A 19,470-nucleotide genomic window follows, 5' to 3' on the forward strand; every position below is an offset into this window, starting at 1 on the left:
ACCCTACAATACTTTGTACTCTTTTGGTGTTCTATTTTATTTTATACTTTTAATGTGCTGGTTAAAATCAATTGTTATTTTATACTTTCAGGGACCCAAAAAACACTAATGTTGTAGAGAATATAGTCAGAGCACTTGCTCGTGTGGTTTCTACTATTCAGCTGGTATTGGTTTTCTTTCTTCACTTTTAGTAGCCACAAGCACTTAATGCTGGATTACCCATGTGAATCATATGGAATGTTCTTGTTTATTTTACCTGCAGTATGAGATTGCATTTGCTCAGTCTTGAATACTGTCCTCCATGTTTAATCGATTGGTGCTGCTAATGAGGGAAACTTTGCAATGTCATACCGAAAATTCTTAGCCATAAGAGGATTTGTATATCTATGAACAATTATTGGGCTTTCAATTCTTTTCTGAACCTTGACTTAATCATCACTTTCCAGCGGACTGGTATCAAATTGGAGGTGGAAATTCTGGAAATACTTTTTCTACTTGTCTGGATAAACAAAATAAGAGACTTCTTAAGATTTCAAACAAAATGTTTTTTCGCCTAGTTTCTGTAATTCATAGACAAGTGTTTTCGGTTTAAAAATCATCTTACTTCTATCCAGATCCTAAATATCCAAAGATTCAGATCCTTACACTTTTTAGCACAGTCTATATCACTAGATATGTGAATCTCCTGTGATATTTTTGCTGTGTGGCTATTCCATATTATGCTCTCTTTAACACTTGGAACTTATTTCTTGTCCTTCTGTTTTTTGTTTTATTTTATAAGATATTTGAATAGAATCAATAGATCTTATGTGTTGATGTTAGGTTTTTTGAACTTTCTTGGAAATGATACATCTTTCTGTTCTAGGTTCCAGATTCAAGTGAAGAGAGTCTCGCAGCTGTTGCAGGAATGTTTAGCAGCAAAGCTAAAGGTATCTTCTATTGTAATATAGTTTGAATTTTGAAATATCAATATCGGTTGCTTTTCCAAGGGAGCTAACTCATAGTTATAGGAATACAAGAATTTAATATATGAGAATCTCCTCATTGTCTCCTTACTGGCATGAAAAGAGAACAGCATCATATTTTGTTTGATTAAGTTACACTTATCAATCATTGTTTCATAGAAATTCTTTCTTTGTGTTGAATCTGGTCGATGCAATGGGGACAAGTTCTGTTCATTTTTTTTTCCCAGTAGTTGATTCTTGGGAATTTCTTATTAGCTGTTCATTAATGTTTGTTGTGAAAATACTTGGACTTGCCATGCTGTATATAACAACATTTTCTTTTTTCATCGAAGATACATATTTGCTTGCAATGTCAGAATTAGTAATGCGGCAACTTTTGTCCATGTAGTTTGTGATTCAGTAATGTGGCACTGTTGTTAGCTAAAATGCAAACCTCCCATAACATATTGTGATATTCTGATTGTCACCTTGTCCTCTGAAATCCTTATGAATTTATGGAGGGTAGATGTCATATGAACTAGCATTCAGAGAATTTTGTTGCTTCCAAATGCATTATCTCTCAGTTGCATTAGCCAGCAACATATATTGGGTGAATTATGTGATCTTATTTCTAGTAATTAAAGGACCCATAAGTTGTTGGCAGCATTTTCTGAGATAAATGTAAAAGTAACTGCTAGTGTAGTTAGCCGGATTAATTGAAGTGATGGTCTCCAGTTGTTGCTTGTGTTGTTTCCATTCCTGTTATGATTTCTTTTTTTTTTAAACGTGTTATTAGTATTCATGGCTTTCGGAGCATGATATAAAGTTTGGTTTTGCATTATCGTCTTTAAGTGCGATCTCTGTAGGTGTTGAATGGAGCATGGATAATGATGCGTCAAATGCCGCTGTTCTGGTTGCCAGTGAAGCCCATGCTATCACTTTAGCTGTCGAGGGTCTTTTAGGTGTTGTTTTTACAGTTGCTACTTTGACCGATGAAGCTGTTGATTCTGGTGAGGTGAGATCAACTAATTTTCTTTCACTGAAAAATGATGATTTCCGTGGAATGTTAAATAACTCTTGACTTATCATTTGCTTCACATGCAGCTTGAATCCCCTAAATCTGATGCTGACCAATCAGCTGAATGCACTGGAGAAATGGCTCTTATCTGTATATCAATGGTAAATTCAACATGGTTGACCATCCTTGATGCTCTCTCTCTTATTTTAATGAGGTAGGTTGACATCTTCCTTTGGGAGTCTTACTAACGTCATTGTCTAGTCTGTTTTTTTTTAATGACGTGAACTGCCATTGGAAGGTCGCAAGGGGAAGCCATAATATTGGAAATACTGAAAGGATATCAGGCATTTACTCAGGTGATTAGGTTTTTGATGTACTCATCGTGTGCATATGATTGAGGCTAATTATTTCTAGCTTGTTCATATTATTGTATAATGATATACTTCTTTATTTATTTTGTATGGAGAAAAGAGTTTTAATGTGCTATTTAGGGCTCTTGTATCTATTTTGCATTTTATTTTCCAGTAATGTTCTCCTAGTAACCACTCTTATCGCATATGAACTCCTAGCCGTTTGTATGAGGCTACACGTTTACATTCTGGAGGTGATTATCTGCATGAATACTGTTTCAGGCATGTGGAGTTCTTCGTGCTGTAGAACCGTTAAACTCTTTTCTGGCATCTCTGTGCAAATTTACAATCAACATTCCTAATGAAGGGGAGAAGAGAAGGTAGTAAACATCATTTTAGTTGGCTCATTCTGTGTTCTATTGTCCAGTTTTTCTCAAATGTGTAACAGTCAACACCGGCATTATTATACAGTAGATAATATGCTTTATGACACGTTTAGACCATGTGCTTTTTATGATCCTGTGAAAACTTTCTTGTACCTCTTTCTGTTTGAAGCATATCTATTTGTATGTTCTCCTACGAATTTGGATGTTTTTAATCCATGAGATGATGAGTATTTTTTTTTTTTGGGTGCAAATCTGAGATGAAATTGCCAATTTACTGTTGTTATTCTTTTTTGAAGTCTAAATCTTAATGTTCTATTGCTTTTTCTTTAAATTAATGAGTTCCTAGAAGTTGTAGACTTGAACTTTTTGTCATTTTTTACTTGTTATTGCTTCCTTGTTTGACTTATAACTACAGACAGCGTGTGTGGATAGAAGTAATATCTGGAAGGAATCTATGAGTATGGGCTCTTGCTTTGTTGGTTTGTATAGTTGATACAAAAGCTATTCTAGATGAAATCTGGCCATTAAAGTTTTTGAGCTACCTTTTTCTTTGTTAGCATGATATGATAGTTCAACTTAGTCTCGTAAAGATGGAGCACCGGCTAATATATCCTGCTTAGATTGATTTTAGGTTGTGTGTGAAGGCCAGTGCCTCCTAAGTATGGTATAAACCACATAAACCAAATGGAGCAGAAGCTGAAATTCACATATTTTATCATCATGTTTATATATCCATAGGTGATTTCAGAATGGAAGGTGGCAGTTGAACACATATATCAAAATGTTGTATGGCTTAATTGAGAATTGGATGCATAATCTTAACCTTGGAAGTTGGAAACATTAACAAAAGAAAATTAACCGAGTTTATTTTGAGTTTCATTCTTGTTTTTTAATCTGGTAAAAGTAGAAACAAGATTATGAAACATGTCTGAAGGTCAAGATGTCCTGCTTTGTAGCCCCCTATATTTATTAGCCAGTACTTCATCATCTTGTCTTTATTACATGGTTTGAAAAGTATCTCTTGCACTCCTCTTTCCTAATCCGAGAGAATCTATGATGGCAATGTCATTTGCATTGATATACTTCATTATTTAATTTTCTTTCCACTTTTAATCAGTCCTTTATTATCTCCTGGATCAAAGAAGCCAGAACCTTTACAAGATCAGCGGGATAACATTGTTCTGACACCAAAAAATGTGCAAGTAAGATTAGTCAGATGGTTGTTGATAATTAATTTTGTTACAAATAATTTGCCAAGTTTTGTGAAATGATGCTTACTTCAGTGAAATTAATGCTTTTAATTTTGATTGGTTGTTTGTATTCTTTTAGGCTCTGAGGACACTTTTTAATGTGGCCCACCGCTTACATAATGTTTTGGGTCCATCCTGGGTTTTGGTAGGCTTACACTTTGTTCTGTATCACAACCTTTTTATTTAGAGTTCTCAGTATCCTATCAATCAAGCCTTTCATGCTGCCAATGTCTAGGTGTTGGAGACCTTGGCTGCGTTGGATCGAGTCATCCATTCTCCACATGCTTCTACCCAGGTTGTTTTGTGAATCAGCAATCACTTCCGTCACTTCATTCCTAATTTCTGCAATATTTTGAGGAACTTTGTCCTTATTACTGTTATTTTATTTCATCAACATTTAAGCATGTGAAAACATATTTTTGGTGGGCAGAGTGACTGATGAGATTAACTCCAATTTAAGTTAAAATAAAAAATAATTAAGCTTCTTTGAGTGATGGCCATCATTCAGATTTCATATGACTTCTAGTTTCATGGTAGTTATATTTCACGCCTTCGAAGTTTCACATTTGCCATTAAAACCATGATAAAATTTGCTCAATAGTTTTTTTTATTTTTGATTGTTGATAGTTAATAAGTTTTACTCATAGGCTGCTAAAATTTACTTGAATTTTTAATTCGTCACAAATAACATGTTTCTGAAGCAGTATTGTGGTCCATATGCATGTGTAGGAAGTTTCAACTTCTGTTTCAAGGGTTACAAGAGAATCGTCTGGACAGTACAGTGATTTCCACATCTTATCTTCTCTTAATTCTCAGGTCAGCAAAGTATTTCAGTACTAGTGATACAAATTTTATTTTTTATTACAAATTCTGATATTGTTCTTTTTTTTGTTTGTTTTTTTAGTTGTTCGAAAGCTCAGCAATGATGCATGTTTCTGCAGTAAAATCACTTCTAACTGCATTACGTCAGTTGTCGAGCCAATGCTTATCTGGAAATTCTCAATTATTAGGTCAACACATTGGAACAGTTGTGTTTTCGGTGGAACGCATGGCGTCAATACTTGTTAATAATTTGCACAGTAAGCATTTAGTTTTTAAACATCAAAAGTCACGTGCTTCTTTATACTGTATTTATTTTATGTATCAGATAGTAAGTGTATGTAAAGGGACGAAATGAAAATATTGAAAGTAACTTGTTGACAAAATGGTGGATATACCACATTTGCCCCCCCTTTGTCTTCCCCCTAAGTGGCTATAACTTTAGAGTATAAATTAGGGATTATTTATTATGGATTCTAAATAGCAGTTTATAGTTATAGATTGTAGATTCTAGTTATTTCATAAGGTATATATAAGAGTACATATAACAATAAGAATATATATACTAATTTCATAAGGTTATATATGTAAATTGATTATTATAAGAATATATACCTAGCAAAGTTAGCTAAGGACTTGATGATTGGTATCCGAGGTTCCAAGTTTCAAGCCTAGTTGCTTCATATTTCTAGCTAAGTTCATTTCTTAAAAAATGAATGAGGCGGGTAGCTTGCTACCTTTCTCTCTCAAAAAAAAACTATTGTTCTCTCTGATACCAAGTTAGTTGGGCATGTTATGTATTTACTACTGCTAGTTCTATCATTTTGTAATGATGCTATTTTCCTAATTAGAAACTGTTGCCGACAATGATCCAATCCTTTACTATGACCTGAATTTCTCTGTCCACTCCCACCTACTTGTGTGTATACCTGTATATTTGTATATGTATGTACATGAGCTCTTTGAATAGTAAATTGCCAAAACAACTCCGTCCAGATAGATATCAAATTCTTACACACTAATTATTGTGAACTGGATTTCCATCTTTCCAGGGGTGGAGCCCATATGGGATCAAGTTGTTTCTCATCTTCTTGAGGTGCTGTTTACTGGTATTTTTGATGTTACATTTGTTTTGATTTTTCTCTCTATTGGTAACATGATCAAGTATTGCAGCTTGCTGATTGTGCCAATGCACAATTAAGAACCATGGCTCTGGATACATTGGATCAATCAATTTGTGCAGTGCTAGGTTCTGATCATTTTCAGGGTGTCAGTAGTTCTTCATATCAGCTTCCCAACTTCGAAGTGAGCAATCTTTTTTTTTACGGGTAGACTGTACGTGTACTCTTGTACTGTCACAATATTACGAAATTAATCCCTGAGCTTTTCACATGAACTGTTAAATAGACTCCTTTAATAATCGGGAGCTTGGCCCCCTACACCAGAACCCTCAAGTCTGCCCATTGGGACTCGTGCGTGTGTCCCCACCCTTTTCCTCCCGATGACTTTAATTGTCATATATGAGAAAGTTCACGGACTAAGTCTTATTATGAGTATAATGCGTGGACTTTCCATAGGTAGTACCCTTATTTTAGTTTTCTGGTATGGTCTTTTATCTTTTGAATTGATTGGCCTTCTGCTTAGGTGGCAAAAGAATGTGAAATGGGATTATTCGAGTCTGCAGTTTTATCTCCATTAATGGTCCTTTATACTTCTAACAAGAACCTTGACGTCCGTGTTGGGTCGTTGAAAATTCTCTTGCATGTTTTAGAGGTAATCTTATTGAATCAGAGAGTGACTACCAATATTTTGTTAGTTTTGAAATTGCCAAGGCAATGACAGTTTTTGCTGCATTGAATCTCAGAGACATGGAGAGAAGTTGTACTATAGCTGGTCCAGCATACTTGAAATGCTGAGGTATTTTCTTTTCAGCAATTCACTCAATTATCCTTTTTTGGCTTTATTGGTTAGATATGTGGAGATCAGACTATTTTCCTTTTCTTTCCATGATTTTAAATGCATAGGGCGGTTGCTGATTCAGCAGAGAAGGATCTTATCCCACTGGGGTTTCAGGTGAGGAAGATATAATTGGCAGCTTTAGATTGATAAAGAGCCCTCATGGAGGGCAATGAACTTATTGGGTTAAATATTCCTTTCTTGGCTTAAATTTGCCTTCCTGTATTGCAATTTTCGTCAAGATATACTATGATTGCTTGAATTTTAGAGCTTTTCTTTGGCTTTTATTATGCAGAGTGTCCGTGTTATCATGAACGATGGATTATCAACCATACCTGTAAAATGCCTTGATGTGTAAGACTCTTTGTTGTGTATATTAATTTAATTTAGTTGCTGATCTAGTCATTTTTATTGGCAGCTGTAAGTTTTATTATTTTACTCCTATGATTCCTTCTGGCAGATAAAAAGGAACTTCATTTGATGTAATGTGAAGGTTATTTGTTTGCTAATTTCCTAAAGGAGCCTATTATGTTTTATTTTGTTCTTTCCCACACAAATTTGAATATCAATTTTGGCATAGTTTTGGGTTACTTGTCTATTTTGGCGCCAGAAGTTGAGTTAAGTTGTTACAATTGAAACTTTGACTATGAAAATTGAAAAGTAGGTCTAACTACTTCTGACTAAATTTGTGATTAATTCTTTTTTTCTCATATATCGCCTTCACAAATTCTGCAGATGTATAGAAGTTACTGGGGAATATGGTGCTCAGAAAACAGAGCTAAATATAAGTTTGACTGCAATTAGCCTCCTCTGGACTGCAACTGATTTCATGGCCAAGGGATTAGTTAAAAGTGCTGCTCAAGAAGCTGGTATTACAGAAAATGATAGACCATCACTTGCTTAATATTTATCAACACTTTAATTTTGCTACTTTTATGCTTATCATTAATTGTTTCTTTCATCACAGAAAATGATATGTATCACAGAAAATGATATGTATGCTGATGGCTAATAATTTGGTTTTGTATCTTACAGAGCTAGTGTCTGATGTGGAACCTGTCAAAGGACAAGAGAAAACATATGAAACTTATGAAGATGAAGCCATTGGACATCCCACTGATGGAAATGCTAGTCAAGTTCCTATGAAAAGTGCTGTTGATCACAAGAAATTGCTATTTTCGGTTTTCTCCATACTTCAAAGACTTGGCGCAGATGAGAGGCCTGAGGTACTCCTTTCGTATTAACGAGCATCTCCGAACATGTGTGCACACATCCTTTGTGTTTGCACAATCTTGTTTTTTGATGGTTTAGTTTAAAGAAATTATTGCCTGCACCCATTGCACAACATAAAAAAGCATGCCCAATGAGACGCCACCGTCCCTTCTCATCTTCAATCTCTTCCATCTCTTCCATCCCCTGTGTTGAATGCTTTCCTTGTTTAGAATTCATTTTCATTATAAGTGAGTTTGATGGTTGTTTGGAAAGTGTGCAATGGAAATCACCAGGGGGCATCGGCAGTACACCACAGTATTGTTTATTGACTTCTTGACCTTATCTATAAATCTTTCATGATCTACTTGTTAGACTTCCATCCATTATTTGTTATATATTATCTCCTACATCTTGTTTTATTTAAAAAGAAAAAAAAAACTGTTCAATCATGAAATTTGTAATACTACTGCTGTGAGGAAGGTTTTTGAATACTTTTGAACTTTCCTCTTTAGCATGTGATTGTTTTGTTAGTGTTTTACACAATAAAACAGTAAAAGACCATTACTGCGACTTGGTTCAAAATTAATTGTTCTGTTGAATTTATCAGCTTTGTTTGGTTTTCAGCATTGCAGCCTGCAGAGTTCTGACTCTAATTGTTTAATTAAGAAGTTTTGTTCTGATAAACAAACAAACATATCTCCCTATTGATCTTCAGCGGTTAAAAGAAAACATAAATTCTTTGCCATTCGACAAAATTTATTGTAAAAAATGTGGTAAGAGTTCTAGTAAAACCTTCTGTGCTCATATCAATGCAGTCTACTCAGTCTTGTGGTAGTACACTTTTTTCTTGTTTGTAGCTCTGTTTTGTTTTAAAACAACAAAATCAGAATAACCTCTTTTTTTTTGTGGCAAAGATATAAACATCTGTGTGGTTGTTGCTTCATTACAGGTGAGGAACTCGGCAATCCGGACTCTTTTTCAGATTCTGGGCAGTCATGGACAGAAAATTTCCAGAATCATGTGGGAGGATTGCCTTTGGCAATATGTTTTCCCTATCTTGGAACGTGTTTCTCACTTAGTAAGTTATTTTCTCGTAACTCTAAAGTTTGTGATGAGTCTTCTGTTCTAATTTTCCCCTGAATTCTCTAAACACTTCCACAGGCTGCCACCTCATCCAGAGATGAGTGGCAGGGAAAGGAACTAGGGACTCGTGGAGGAAAAGCTGTTCACATGCTTATACATCACAGGTATGTACACTCAGAATGGAAGGTGCTGGTTCTATCAGGAGAACTTATTCCCTGCAAATGGTGCACCACATCAGCGATGCACTGCTGATGTGATGTGCTGTCTGTTCTATCTCATACTCCTTGGTTGGATATATATGAGATGTAATTGAGGATAGAACATTGAGCAGTGCACGGGTGGCGCATGTAAATTCTGTTGTTTACTTCTGTTTGATCAAACTTCTGGTACTTGACCATACCTGGTTTTGCAGCCGTAATACAGCACAAAAACAATGGGATGAAACAATTGTATTGGTTTTAGGTGGAATAACACGACTGTTGCGATCCTTTTTCCCTTTTCTTCAGAGTTTGAACAACTTTTCTACAGGTAAGTCTTCTCTTTTGGCAAGTTTGTGTCCAAGTTTGGACACACACACACACACACACACACATAGATACATACATACATACATACATACAAAGAGAGAGAGAGAGAGAGAATGTGTCCTGTGCTTTCGAAAGCACGGAGGCCTCCGTGCTTGTAAGTTGTTTTTGATGATGGGATATCAGATTCAATGATCGGCTCCGTTAGGCATAATTTACGCTATTAGAACTATTTAGAAATCAAATTTCATAATTTTTCGATATTATTTACCAAGTGATCAAAGGGTCTCAAAAATGACTATTTTAATGGCCGATGTGGCACATTTGTAAGTTCAACAATGTAAAACAATCCAAATTTGGTGAAATGTTAATAGAAAATTTTGCTTATCATCAAGAGCAAGATCAATACTTCCAATTTAAAATTTATCTTTTTACACTATTTTTTTGTGAGATTTTTATTTTCGGCCGAGCAAATGAAGTAAAAAATTTATGAAATTTGATTTCTAGATAGTTCTAAGTTCCAACACTGTAGATCATGTCCAATGGAACTAATCGCCGAATCAAATGTCCCATCATCGAAAACAGCTTGCAAGTACGGAGGCCTCCGTGCTTTCGAAAGCATAATAGCTCATATATATATATATATAGAGCTAGGCTGGTATACTATCGGTAGCACGGAGACCTCCGTGCTACCAAGTTGTTTTCAATGTTGCGGCTTTCAAATCGACGATCGGCTTCATTAAATTTAATCTACACTATTAAAAATATTTGGAAATTAAATTTCATAATTTTTCAGCATCATTTACCTATCAAACGAGTAGTCTAAAAATGAACGGCTGAAAATAAAAATCTCATAAAAAATGATGATAAAAGACTTCATCAGATTTGGAGTGTTTTACACCGTTAAATTCACAAACGCATCACATCTACCATTAAAATTGTCAATTTTGAGACCTTTTGATCACTAACCAAATAATGCCGAAAAATTATGAAATTTAGTTTTTAAATAATTTTACTAGTGAAGATCAAGTCTAACGGAGCCGATCGTTGATTTGGAAGCCGCATCATTGAAAACAACTTGGTAGCACGGAGACCTACGGAGGCCCGATAGTATACCAGCCTAGCTCATATATATATATATATATATATATATATATATATATATATATATATATATATATATATATATATATATATAAGAGTTGAGCTGGAATGCTATTAATAGCAGACGGACTCCGTTGTCATCCATTTGTTTTCGATGATAGATCCTCCAAATTGATGATCGACACTGTTGAATATGATCTATACTACTTGAAGCATCTAGAAATAAAATTTCATGCTTTTCTGATATTGTTCTCTTGTCCATTAAGTGGATGCAAAAATGGATGACTGAAAATAAATATTCTTTAAAAAGTGATGCTAAGAATATTGTAATCAAGATCAAGAGTATAGATCTTGTTTTAAATAGTTTAAAGAAATTTCGAACCAAAATTCAATTAATTTGGATATCTTTATATCGTTAAATGAGAAAACGCCTTATATTGACCATTAAAACTACAAACTTTGAAACACTTTGATCATTAGGTTAATGATGTCTAAAAGATTTGAAATTTGGTTTCTAGATACTTTAAGTGGTCGTTGAGTTGGAAGCTCCATCATCGAAAACAAATGGGTGGCAACGAGGCCTGTTTGCTACTAATAGTATTCCGGCTTAACTATATATATATATATATATAGAGAGAGAGAGAGAGAGAGAGAGAGAGAGAGTCCGGCTACTATACTATCGATGGTACCAAGCTCTTGGTACTATCGAGTTTTCTGCCGTTAGATGTACCCTTTGATCATTTCCACCCGTTAGATTATACTATTTAACCAACCACCCGCTCAACCCTAGGGGACCACTATCCTCCTAACCGCACATCCTTTCATCCAACGGCTGAAAACTCGATAGTACAAAGCGCTTGGTACTATTGTTAGTATAGTAGCACAATTATATATATATATATATATATATAGAGAGAGAGAGAGAGAGAGAGAGAGAGAGAGAGAGAGAGAGGAGGGCGTCAGATCACATACTATTATGAGGTATTGGGCCTTCGTACTCATAAGTTGTTTTCGATGATGGAGCTTCCGAATCGACGATCCACTTCCGTCAAATATGATCTAGAGTATTTGAAACTTCTAGAAAATAAATTTCGTAATTTTTCGAAATCATAATAAAGTCCATCAAGCAGGCATAAAATAGATGGTCAAAATCGAACGATGTCTTAAAAAATGGATGGTCGGATCCTTCAATTTAGATCAGTTATTGATCTTTATCTAGGTAGTGAATAGAATTTTCTATCAAAAATTCAACTTATTCGGATTCTTTTGCACCGTTAAACTAGCAAGTATTCCATACCGGCCATTAAAAATTGTTAATTTTGTGAGCTTTTGATTGTAAGGTAAATGATGTCGAAAAATTATGAAATTTGATTTCTAGATGTTTCAAATGCTCTAGATAACGTTTAATGGTGTGGATCGTCGATTCAGAAGCTCTATCATCGAAAACAACTTATGAGTACGAGGGCGATCGTACTCATAATAGTATAGTAGCCGGACTCTATATATATATATATATATGATTTGTTATCCACCCAGTTTATTAACTACCTTGAGTAACATGCAGGCTGGGAGCTTTTGCTCAATTTTGTCAAGAATAGCATCTTGAATGGTAGCAAAGAAGTTGCTCTTGCTGCAATAGGCTGTTTACAGACAGTCGTTATTTCTCATTGTCCGAAGGTATATTATGTGGGGGCTTTTTACATTTATTTCCCTGCAAAGTCATCCATTAACTTTGATTAACGTAGATATCTCTGCAACTTAATTTCTTATCCTTGCGTCCTTGTACTTACAAAATTTCCCCATGAATACAAAACCAACTTTCCCCATGAATACAAAACCAACTTTCCCCATGAATAGAATTTCTCTCAAACTTGAAAGGGTAACTCACAAGATTCAGCAGTTTCAAGGTCAGGTTATACAGGGATACAGCATATATATAAATTATAAATGGATTATTTTGTAGGGATATGTATGTAAAGGCTCCTTCTTGAAATGCCCTTCTGTTTGTCACTTTTGCTTTGACGTACTTTACAGAAGTACTTTTCCTACTACTGTTGCTACTATTATACTAAGTCAAGACCTGGAGTCCCATTTGAAAGATCTATTTCCGTATTTTACTTCAACTGCATTACTCTAATACCTATAATTTTCACTATATCAACTTTGAGTTGACCAGGGAAATCTTGAGATGTCATATTTAAAATCCATGCTTGAAGTTTATGAGCTTGTACTTCAGACATCGCTCAGTTATAAGAGTAATTCAGCTGATAAGGTGAAGCAGGAGATTCTGCATGGTCTTGGTAATGCAGCTGATGCCTAGTAGTTTGTAAAAGTCCTTGAATATTGGGTAAAAATCTCAAATAGTCTTAGTACTCAAACAATATTGTGACTTAGTGCTAATACCAGTGTTTACAGCTCGGTTCCAAACCGAAAACCAAACCAAATAAGACAATTTGGTTCGGTTTATATGGTTTTCAGTTCTGTTTGGTTTGAAAATAGTTAAAATTTGCTTTTTGGTTTCGGTTTGGTTTTAACACTCATAACCAAACTGAACTGAAAATTGAATAGTAATGTTACCCACACTTTTTATCTAAACCATATATTAAAATTCTATATTTATAATTAAATCTTGATTACATATCAACACACTTTTCAACATCCTATGCTTATGATCAAAATTTTTGTGTAACTTTCATAATGATTCAATTTTGATTCTTAAATTATGAATTAATTCAGAAGAAAAATAGGAGTTCTGAATCTACTTGTGAAACAAACCGTACTAATTGAATTAATTTGGTTTAGTGTGGATTGGTTCCAAGAATAAATTGGTTTGGTTCAGCTGTGGATTTTTTCAAACCGAAAAATTTGGTTCGTTTTGAGAATTTCGTAAAATCCGAATCGAGTGCACCCCTAGTTGCTGAACTTCTAACTTGAACACTTTAGTCTTTGGAGTCCTTCTACATAGCAATCACATCCCCAGCATTACTATGTACATGAAAAGTGTTAAGTCACATGCTCAGCACGTGACCCTTACCTTAAAACGACCAATTTACCCTTTTCCATAAATTGACTTCATTATTTCAATTTGTCTGAAATGGGGGTAGATGGTATCTTACAGGAAAGTACCGTGTGCTCAGCATGTGACTATATGGATGTTAGGCATTTTGAACGGCCTAAGATGCAATTGCAAATCTATAGGAGGGTTCTGGGAGCAAAGTGTTTAAGGGGAAAGTTTATTTACTAAGTTGCAATATTGTGCAAGTACATGGACTATTCATAAATTGTCCAAGTACATGGACTATTCATGTTCTACCCTTGGAGATCTGATGATTGCAGTTTTTATTATGTGCAGGAGATTTATATGTGCAAGCAAAGTCAATGTTTGACCCTGACATGTATCTGCGACTTCTTGCTGTTCTGAAATTGACGATTAGAAGTTTGAGAAGTTCTTGTGATTCTGAAATTGAATCAGTATGTTCATACATCAACTGGATCTGGCTTTTTTTAATTTTCGTTTTGCGCTGTTAATTGCATGTTTGGCCTGGCTATTGGAGCAGCTTCTCTTCTTCAAGTAGAAGTCTGGCATTCAATAACCAACAGTTTGAATGTTTGCCCTAGTTGGGAAGCTTCGAGGCTCCAAAAAATTGAATCTCCTGCTACAAATTAGCATGGTGCACTACAGCACTAGTGAGGAACTTTAAAAGAATAGCTGTTTGTGCTTCTCTGGACAGACAAGCATCATGAATTTCACTTTCTTAGAAGCTCCAACTGACCCTATGTGTAAATATTGGATTATTTTGTATCTTTCATATTACTCAAACATCAACAATGTGTTTACTTCTCTCTCTTATGTCGATTATGTAGAGCTCCTTTTCTTGTTTAGCCTTTCTGCTAACACATTTTTGCTCAGGGAAATGTTACCCTGGTTCAGCGCACTGTCTTGGAAATTATACCCCTTCTAGTCCTGACTTTACGTGTATTGTATCTGATTATTTTGCATCTTTCATATTACTCAAACATCAACAATGTGTTTACTTCTCTCTCTTATGTCGATTACATAGAACTCCTTTTCTTGTTTAGCCTTTCTGCTAACACATTTTTGCTCAGGGAAATGTTACCCTGGTTCAGCGCACTGTCTTGGAAATTATACCCCTTCTGCGTCCAACCGATCTTTTACCTTCAATGTGGTCCCCGCTCCTCCAGGAACTGCTTTGTTGTCTTATTGGGTTTGAAGCTTCCCCAGAGAAAGTGAAGAATCAGATGGATGGAGACCAAAATGCGATGGAATCAAATGGTGATACTAACAATAATACTGGTAGGTCTGATTGATTCTAATGTTTAGATCCTTCAAGGAAGGCTTAACCCTTCAAAAGTTTGAAATAATTGTATATAGCCATTGATCTTTGAAAAATATCACAGATGCTTTCATTCCTGTATAAAAGATATAGTTTGGAAGTGCTTTCTCCATGATAGCAGTCAGATAGTGATCTGCCAAACCCAATGCAAAATGGATGAATTTATTAAAAAGAATACCCTTTCCGAATATTTTTCTGAAAATTATAACTATTTATTTAGGGCATTTATTATATTTACATTGGCATTTTGAGTATTATAGGCATACATTAATACATACAAGGGCATCACTAACTGTTTCCAACTAGTAGGGGGCATCTATGGTATTGTAGGTCACTAGAAAGGAAGTATGCAATATTTTGAAAAGGAAAATAATTTTGGAAATTGGTTGTTTGTCGAGAAAATAAAATGGAGAAATAAAAGCTTGAAAACTTGATGTGCTGAATGGTCTTGTATTCATCTCCATAACAGAAGTGGGACCTTGTTCTCTTCATTCTGGTCTTGACCCTTCTGAGGATACTATTGCGTGTGGCTGGAACCATCCTTTCGAGGAAAAGCTTGTCCCTATTATTGTGGAGCTTTATTTAGAGGCGCCTGCAAATGAAAGGTTCAGTGTATCTCCACGAATAATTCAAGGCCTTGGAAGGTAACATTGCTCCTTACAACTTCTCTTTCATTTGAGAGTACATCATTCTTAAGTTAACATGCTACTTCAGCTGAGCACATTGGATTGCCATAAAATAACTGTAATGCCTTTATGGCCCATATCAGTAAAGTGAAATTCCCCCATGGTGCACCTGATCTCTGTATTCCCTTCCCCAAGACCTTAGGTGAATAAGCAGAAACGTGAATAAAAAGAAGCTAAGAGAGTAAACGGTATGGCACCCTATTCCACCTTCTGATTGGAGATTAAAGAGTAGTGAATTTTAAGTTAATTATGTTTCTGGTTTTAAAACTTCTATGTTTACTTTTTGTCGGAAAAAGAAAAAAAAAAAGAAAAATAGGCCTATCTGGACTTTATTATTATTTTTTTGTATATTAGTTATTGTTGGTCAGATGAATCTGTATATTCATGTAATGTAGGGATTGGAACTTTTTTTTTAAAAAAAAAAGGAGTTTAGTAACAGACAAACATCAGCATTTAAAAAATAGAGTTAAGTTACAGACAATCATCAGCACTTGTTGGTCTCCTCTTTTTTCCTTTCTCGCAAGCATTCTTCTCCTTTGAGGGGAACAGCTTTCTCTACTTTTAAACCCTAGTTTACTCTAGAAAAAGCATCTTATTAAGCAACGCATTCCAAGTCAAGTTACAAAAATCTAAGGATGGAGTCTGTATTTATAACCTAAATCTTCATATGACTCCTAATATGGTAACAACTCTCAATAACATAGTAATGATCATAACAAAAAGAGAGAACTCCCAACTGGAAATCAGAATGTAGAAAGATAATAAAATAAACTTTACTGAATTGGATCATAAGGCTTTTTCACTTATTCCTTTCAAACTTGGTTATTGTCTTTGCTGATGGATGTATGCAAATAAATTTTTTTTCTTAAAATAACTCAAATTAATCTTGTTGTCTGGTCAGGTGCATGAGTACGAGAAGAGACAACCCAAAAGGTTCATTGTGGAGGGTTGCGGTTGAGCGCTTCAACTGTGTTGTTATTGATGATCTGAAAATAGTAGTTTTGGATCACAAAGCTGACAAGCATGCATATAAACTAGCTAGGGCACGTTTATGGAAAGAAGTCGCAGATGTGTATGAAATATTTCTTGTCGGTTCTTGTGGGCGGGCTTTATCAACTGATGCTCCTTCAGCAGATGCTCTCAAGGCTGATGAACAAAGGGAGATGACTCTTCTCAGTGTTCTGGGTGATGTCCTCAAAGGTCAAATAGATGCTCCTGCTGAGGTGAATTCATTATCCTCGATTATCTCCTTTGTCCTTGTTTGGCCTTACCTTAGAAAGATTTCTTATCCGGAGTTTGGCAAACAGAAATTTTGGGGCTCTTGCCGTGACGGGAAGCTAGAATGAACTTTTGGGCTTCAAAAGAATAAGCTTTATTCCAAAGCTTCTGTTTCTGCTTCTGCTTAGGAAGTTGCTTGGGTGAATTTAATGAAAAAGTTGTTACTGTTACTTCAAGTAGATCTATCTGATCAGCACTTCCACAGAAGTTCCAGCTGCTCCAAATAGGCCTTTCTTCCTTTTTTCTATCCCATACTCTGCCTAAAACTTTGCATTTGCAGGTACTGCAACGGTTGGTGATGACACTTGATCGTTGTGCTTCCAGAACAGGCTCTTTACCTCTTGAGAGTGTCGGGCTTATGCCTTCCCATTGCAGCAGGTTCTCACTAAGCTGCTTACAGATGATATTCTCTTTATGCAGGTATCATTTTAAATTGTTTGTTCTGTTTCGAGCATTCTGCGACTAAAATGGATCTCTAGGTTTATAGAAAAATAGATAATGTTTATGTTTTTGCAGTTTTACTTCTACAGATAGTTGGGATCCAAAAAGATCAGAAGTTAGCAAAGTCTCAATTATCATTCTCATGAGGAGATGTGAGATTATATTAAACCAGTTCCTAACTGATGAAAATGACCTAGGTACGTTTTGTATTTGTCTATTATAATAAATAAACCTTAAAGGCTTACCTTTTTTTCCTTTTCATAACAACCAAGTTGAATTATCCTGTTTTCATTTGATTAATACTCTGAATTCTGTTACATTATGGTTCTTTATTTATATGTTTTCCTTTTGTAGGTGAACATCAATTGCCTAGCGTAAGAACTGAAGAAACAGTTTTTGTCCTTCAGGAGCTTGCTCGGCTAGTCATTCATTCTGAGACAGCTGCTGTTCTTCAATTACCGCCTTATCTGAAAGCAGCTCTGGAGAAGAATGAACAATGCAGGCGCCCTCATTTATTGGTTTTATATCCATCTTTCTGTGAACTCGTTATATCAAGGTTTGACGATTTCTGCTATTAGTAATGCATAATTTTCCATGTTTTTTGACTTCTGTTTCCTTGCTTCAACTGTCAAAAGTTTTTACAACATCTACAATCACTTATTTTGCAGTCTTTCATTGGCTCTTTTGGTAGTGATAAATTGATAGGTGCTCTCTTCCTTGTAATAACACCAAACATCCAATTAGAAGTCTCCATGTCTATATAGTTGCAAAGAGTTGTAGAAAGTGGTATTGGGCATAACATTACTCTAGTAAATACCTACTACAAATACCATGCGAGTGATCAAAAGAAGAGAAAAAAAGAGAAAACGTACGGACTTTAATGTACTGTAGTTTATTTTGTGGTAGATACTTGAACTTCAAAAGTTTTGATTTTATCACACGACATTTCATATTTTTGTTTTGGTCTCACTGCGTCATTGTTAGAACTAACAGTGTTTGTAACTTTTTTGATGTAATTTTCTATACCCTCATGGGATATTAAACTACTTGACTGGATATTGTACTCCACTCTTTTGACGGGAACAATTTTCTGACATTATAGAGTTTTCTAAAATCAAAAGCGATAAAAGGTTTGGAATCAAAATTAATTCTTGGTACCTATTTCAAGATGCACTACAGTTCAAGTAAGGTATGTGAATCTTGAAAAAAAGGGGGGGAAAAAGAAAATCAACTTACTGAATTTTTTTTGCATATTAACTTGATTACTTCTTGGTAATTCAACAGGGAAGCCAGAGTAAGGGGGCTTGTGCAAGTGCTTCTTAGACTCATTGCATCTGATCTAGGGCTACAACGTTTGATGTGATTTTTAAAAAAAAATCCCTTCCATGTAATCTTTGTATGCGTATCCTTTATTATGTTTCCTCTATTTGGTTTATGTTATTTATATCTTCTATGATTCTTTGTAACATTATAGAAGAAATGCAGTGGTTGTTCTTACAGATCCAAATCACTTGCAGTGTACTCTGTCCTTTTTCATCCTGTCCTTTTTCTTTCCGTTCCATTTTTCCTTATTAGCGAACCAAAGTTGTAAGGAATGAGGGAACGGTTTAGTCGCCAGGAAAAAGGTATTTTCTACTGAATTCTTTTTTGCCACATTGAAAGTTAAATGTTATGATTTCTGGTAATTGTGCAATCCAAATGAAAGCTGTTTGTAGATGTTACCCGTGCTATGCTATGTTTTCCATGGAACAATCTAGAGAATGAAAAGCTTGGCGTTGTCTTGTATCTTTATATTTTCGCCTTTTCTGTAAATCCATACAGAATGGACTTGGTTTTGCTGCTTTGTAATTTTTGTGAACTCATGTAAAGCTATCGAACACTGAAAAGAAGTAATTGCATGATGAAGCTTCTGCGTCCGCCGCAGAGGTGCGTGGTGCGTAGCGTAACCGTAACTAGTGTTTATAAAAAACATGTTGAGAGGCGGGCTCCTGTTGGTGCATTTTCGCATTGGTGCCTCGCGATTTTGCTCGTATCTGTTTGGCATCTGGACATTTTTATTTTGGT

General features: G+C 35.2%; 1 protein-coding gene across 7 annotated transcripts in view; it reads left to right on the forward strand.

Annotated features, from left to right (window-relative positions):
- The window catches only part of LOC109709414 (protein MON2 homolog), a 28,769-nt gene extending 9,572 nt beyond the window's left edge, over nt 1-19,197 (forward strand). For 2 of the 7 annotated variants that reach the window (XM_020231651.1, XM_020231653.1), the window contains 32 exons: nt 92-164; nt 866-929; nt 1,811-1,959; nt 2,049-2,176; nt 2,261-2,318; nt 2,595-2,692; nt 3,816-3,900; nt 4,028-4,093; nt 4,184-4,243; nt 4,678-4,764; nt 4,853-5,027; nt 5,820-5,863; nt 5,941-6,072; nt 6,412-6,540; nt 6,632-6,684; nt 6,792-6,840; nt 7,019-7,077; nt 7,459-7,592; nt 7,759-7,949; nt 8,885-9,013; nt 9,097-9,182; nt 9,431-9,546; nt 12,211-12,323; nt 12,823-12,946; nt 13,999-14,117; nt 14,754-14,961; nt 15,471-15,645; nt 16,589-16,910; nt 17,246-17,385; nt 17,482-17,603; nt 17,761-17,962; nt 18,691-19,197. In XM_020231651.1, the coding sequence (XP_020087240.1) occupies nt 92-164; nt 866-929; nt 1,811-1,959; nt 2,049-2,176; nt 2,261-2,318; nt 2,595-2,692; nt 3,816-3,900; nt 4,028-4,093; nt 4,184-4,243; nt 4,678-4,764; nt 4,853-5,027; nt 5,820-5,863; nt 5,941-6,072; nt 6,412-6,540; nt 6,632-6,684; nt 6,792-6,840; nt 7,019-7,077; nt 7,459-7,592; nt 7,759-7,949; nt 8,885-9,013; nt 9,097-9,182; nt 9,431-9,546; nt 12,211-12,323; nt 12,823-12,946; nt 13,999-14,117; nt 14,754-14,961; nt 15,471-15,645; nt 16,589-16,910; nt 17,246-17,385; nt 17,482-17,603; nt 17,761-17,962; nt 18,691-18,769 (3,769 nt within the window). In that variant the 3' untranslated portion in view covers nt 18,770-19,197. Of the gene's footprint in view, nt 1-91; nt 165-865; nt 930-1,810; nt 1,960-2,048; nt 2,177-2,260; nt 2,319-2,594; nt 2,693-3,815; nt 3,901-4,027; nt 4,094-4,183; nt 4,244-4,677; nt 4,765-4,852; nt 5,028-5,819; nt 5,864-5,940; nt 6,073-6,411; nt 6,541-6,631; nt 6,685-6,791; nt 6,841-7,018; nt 7,078-7,458; nt 7,593-7,758; nt 7,950-8,884; nt 9,014-9,096; nt 9,183-9,430; nt 9,547-12,210; nt 12,324-12,822; nt 12,947-13,998; nt 14,118-14,753; nt 14,962-15,470; nt 15,646-15,770; nt 15,876-16,588; nt 16,911-16,994; nt 17,195-17,245; nt 17,386-17,481; nt 17,604-17,760; nt 17,963-18,508; nt 18,596-18,690 lie in introns of those variants that run through there. The other 5 variants (XR_002216087.1, XM_020231652.1, XM_020231654.1 and 2 more) reach the window with 5 other exon arrangements.

This window comes from Ananas comosus, linkage group 4, assembly GCF_001540865.1.
Source record: "Ananas comosus cultivar F153 linkage group 4, ASM154086v1, whole genome shotgun sequence".
NCBI lineage: Eukaryota > Viridiplantae > Streptophyta > Magnoliopsida > Poales > Bromeliaceae > Ananas > Ananas comosus.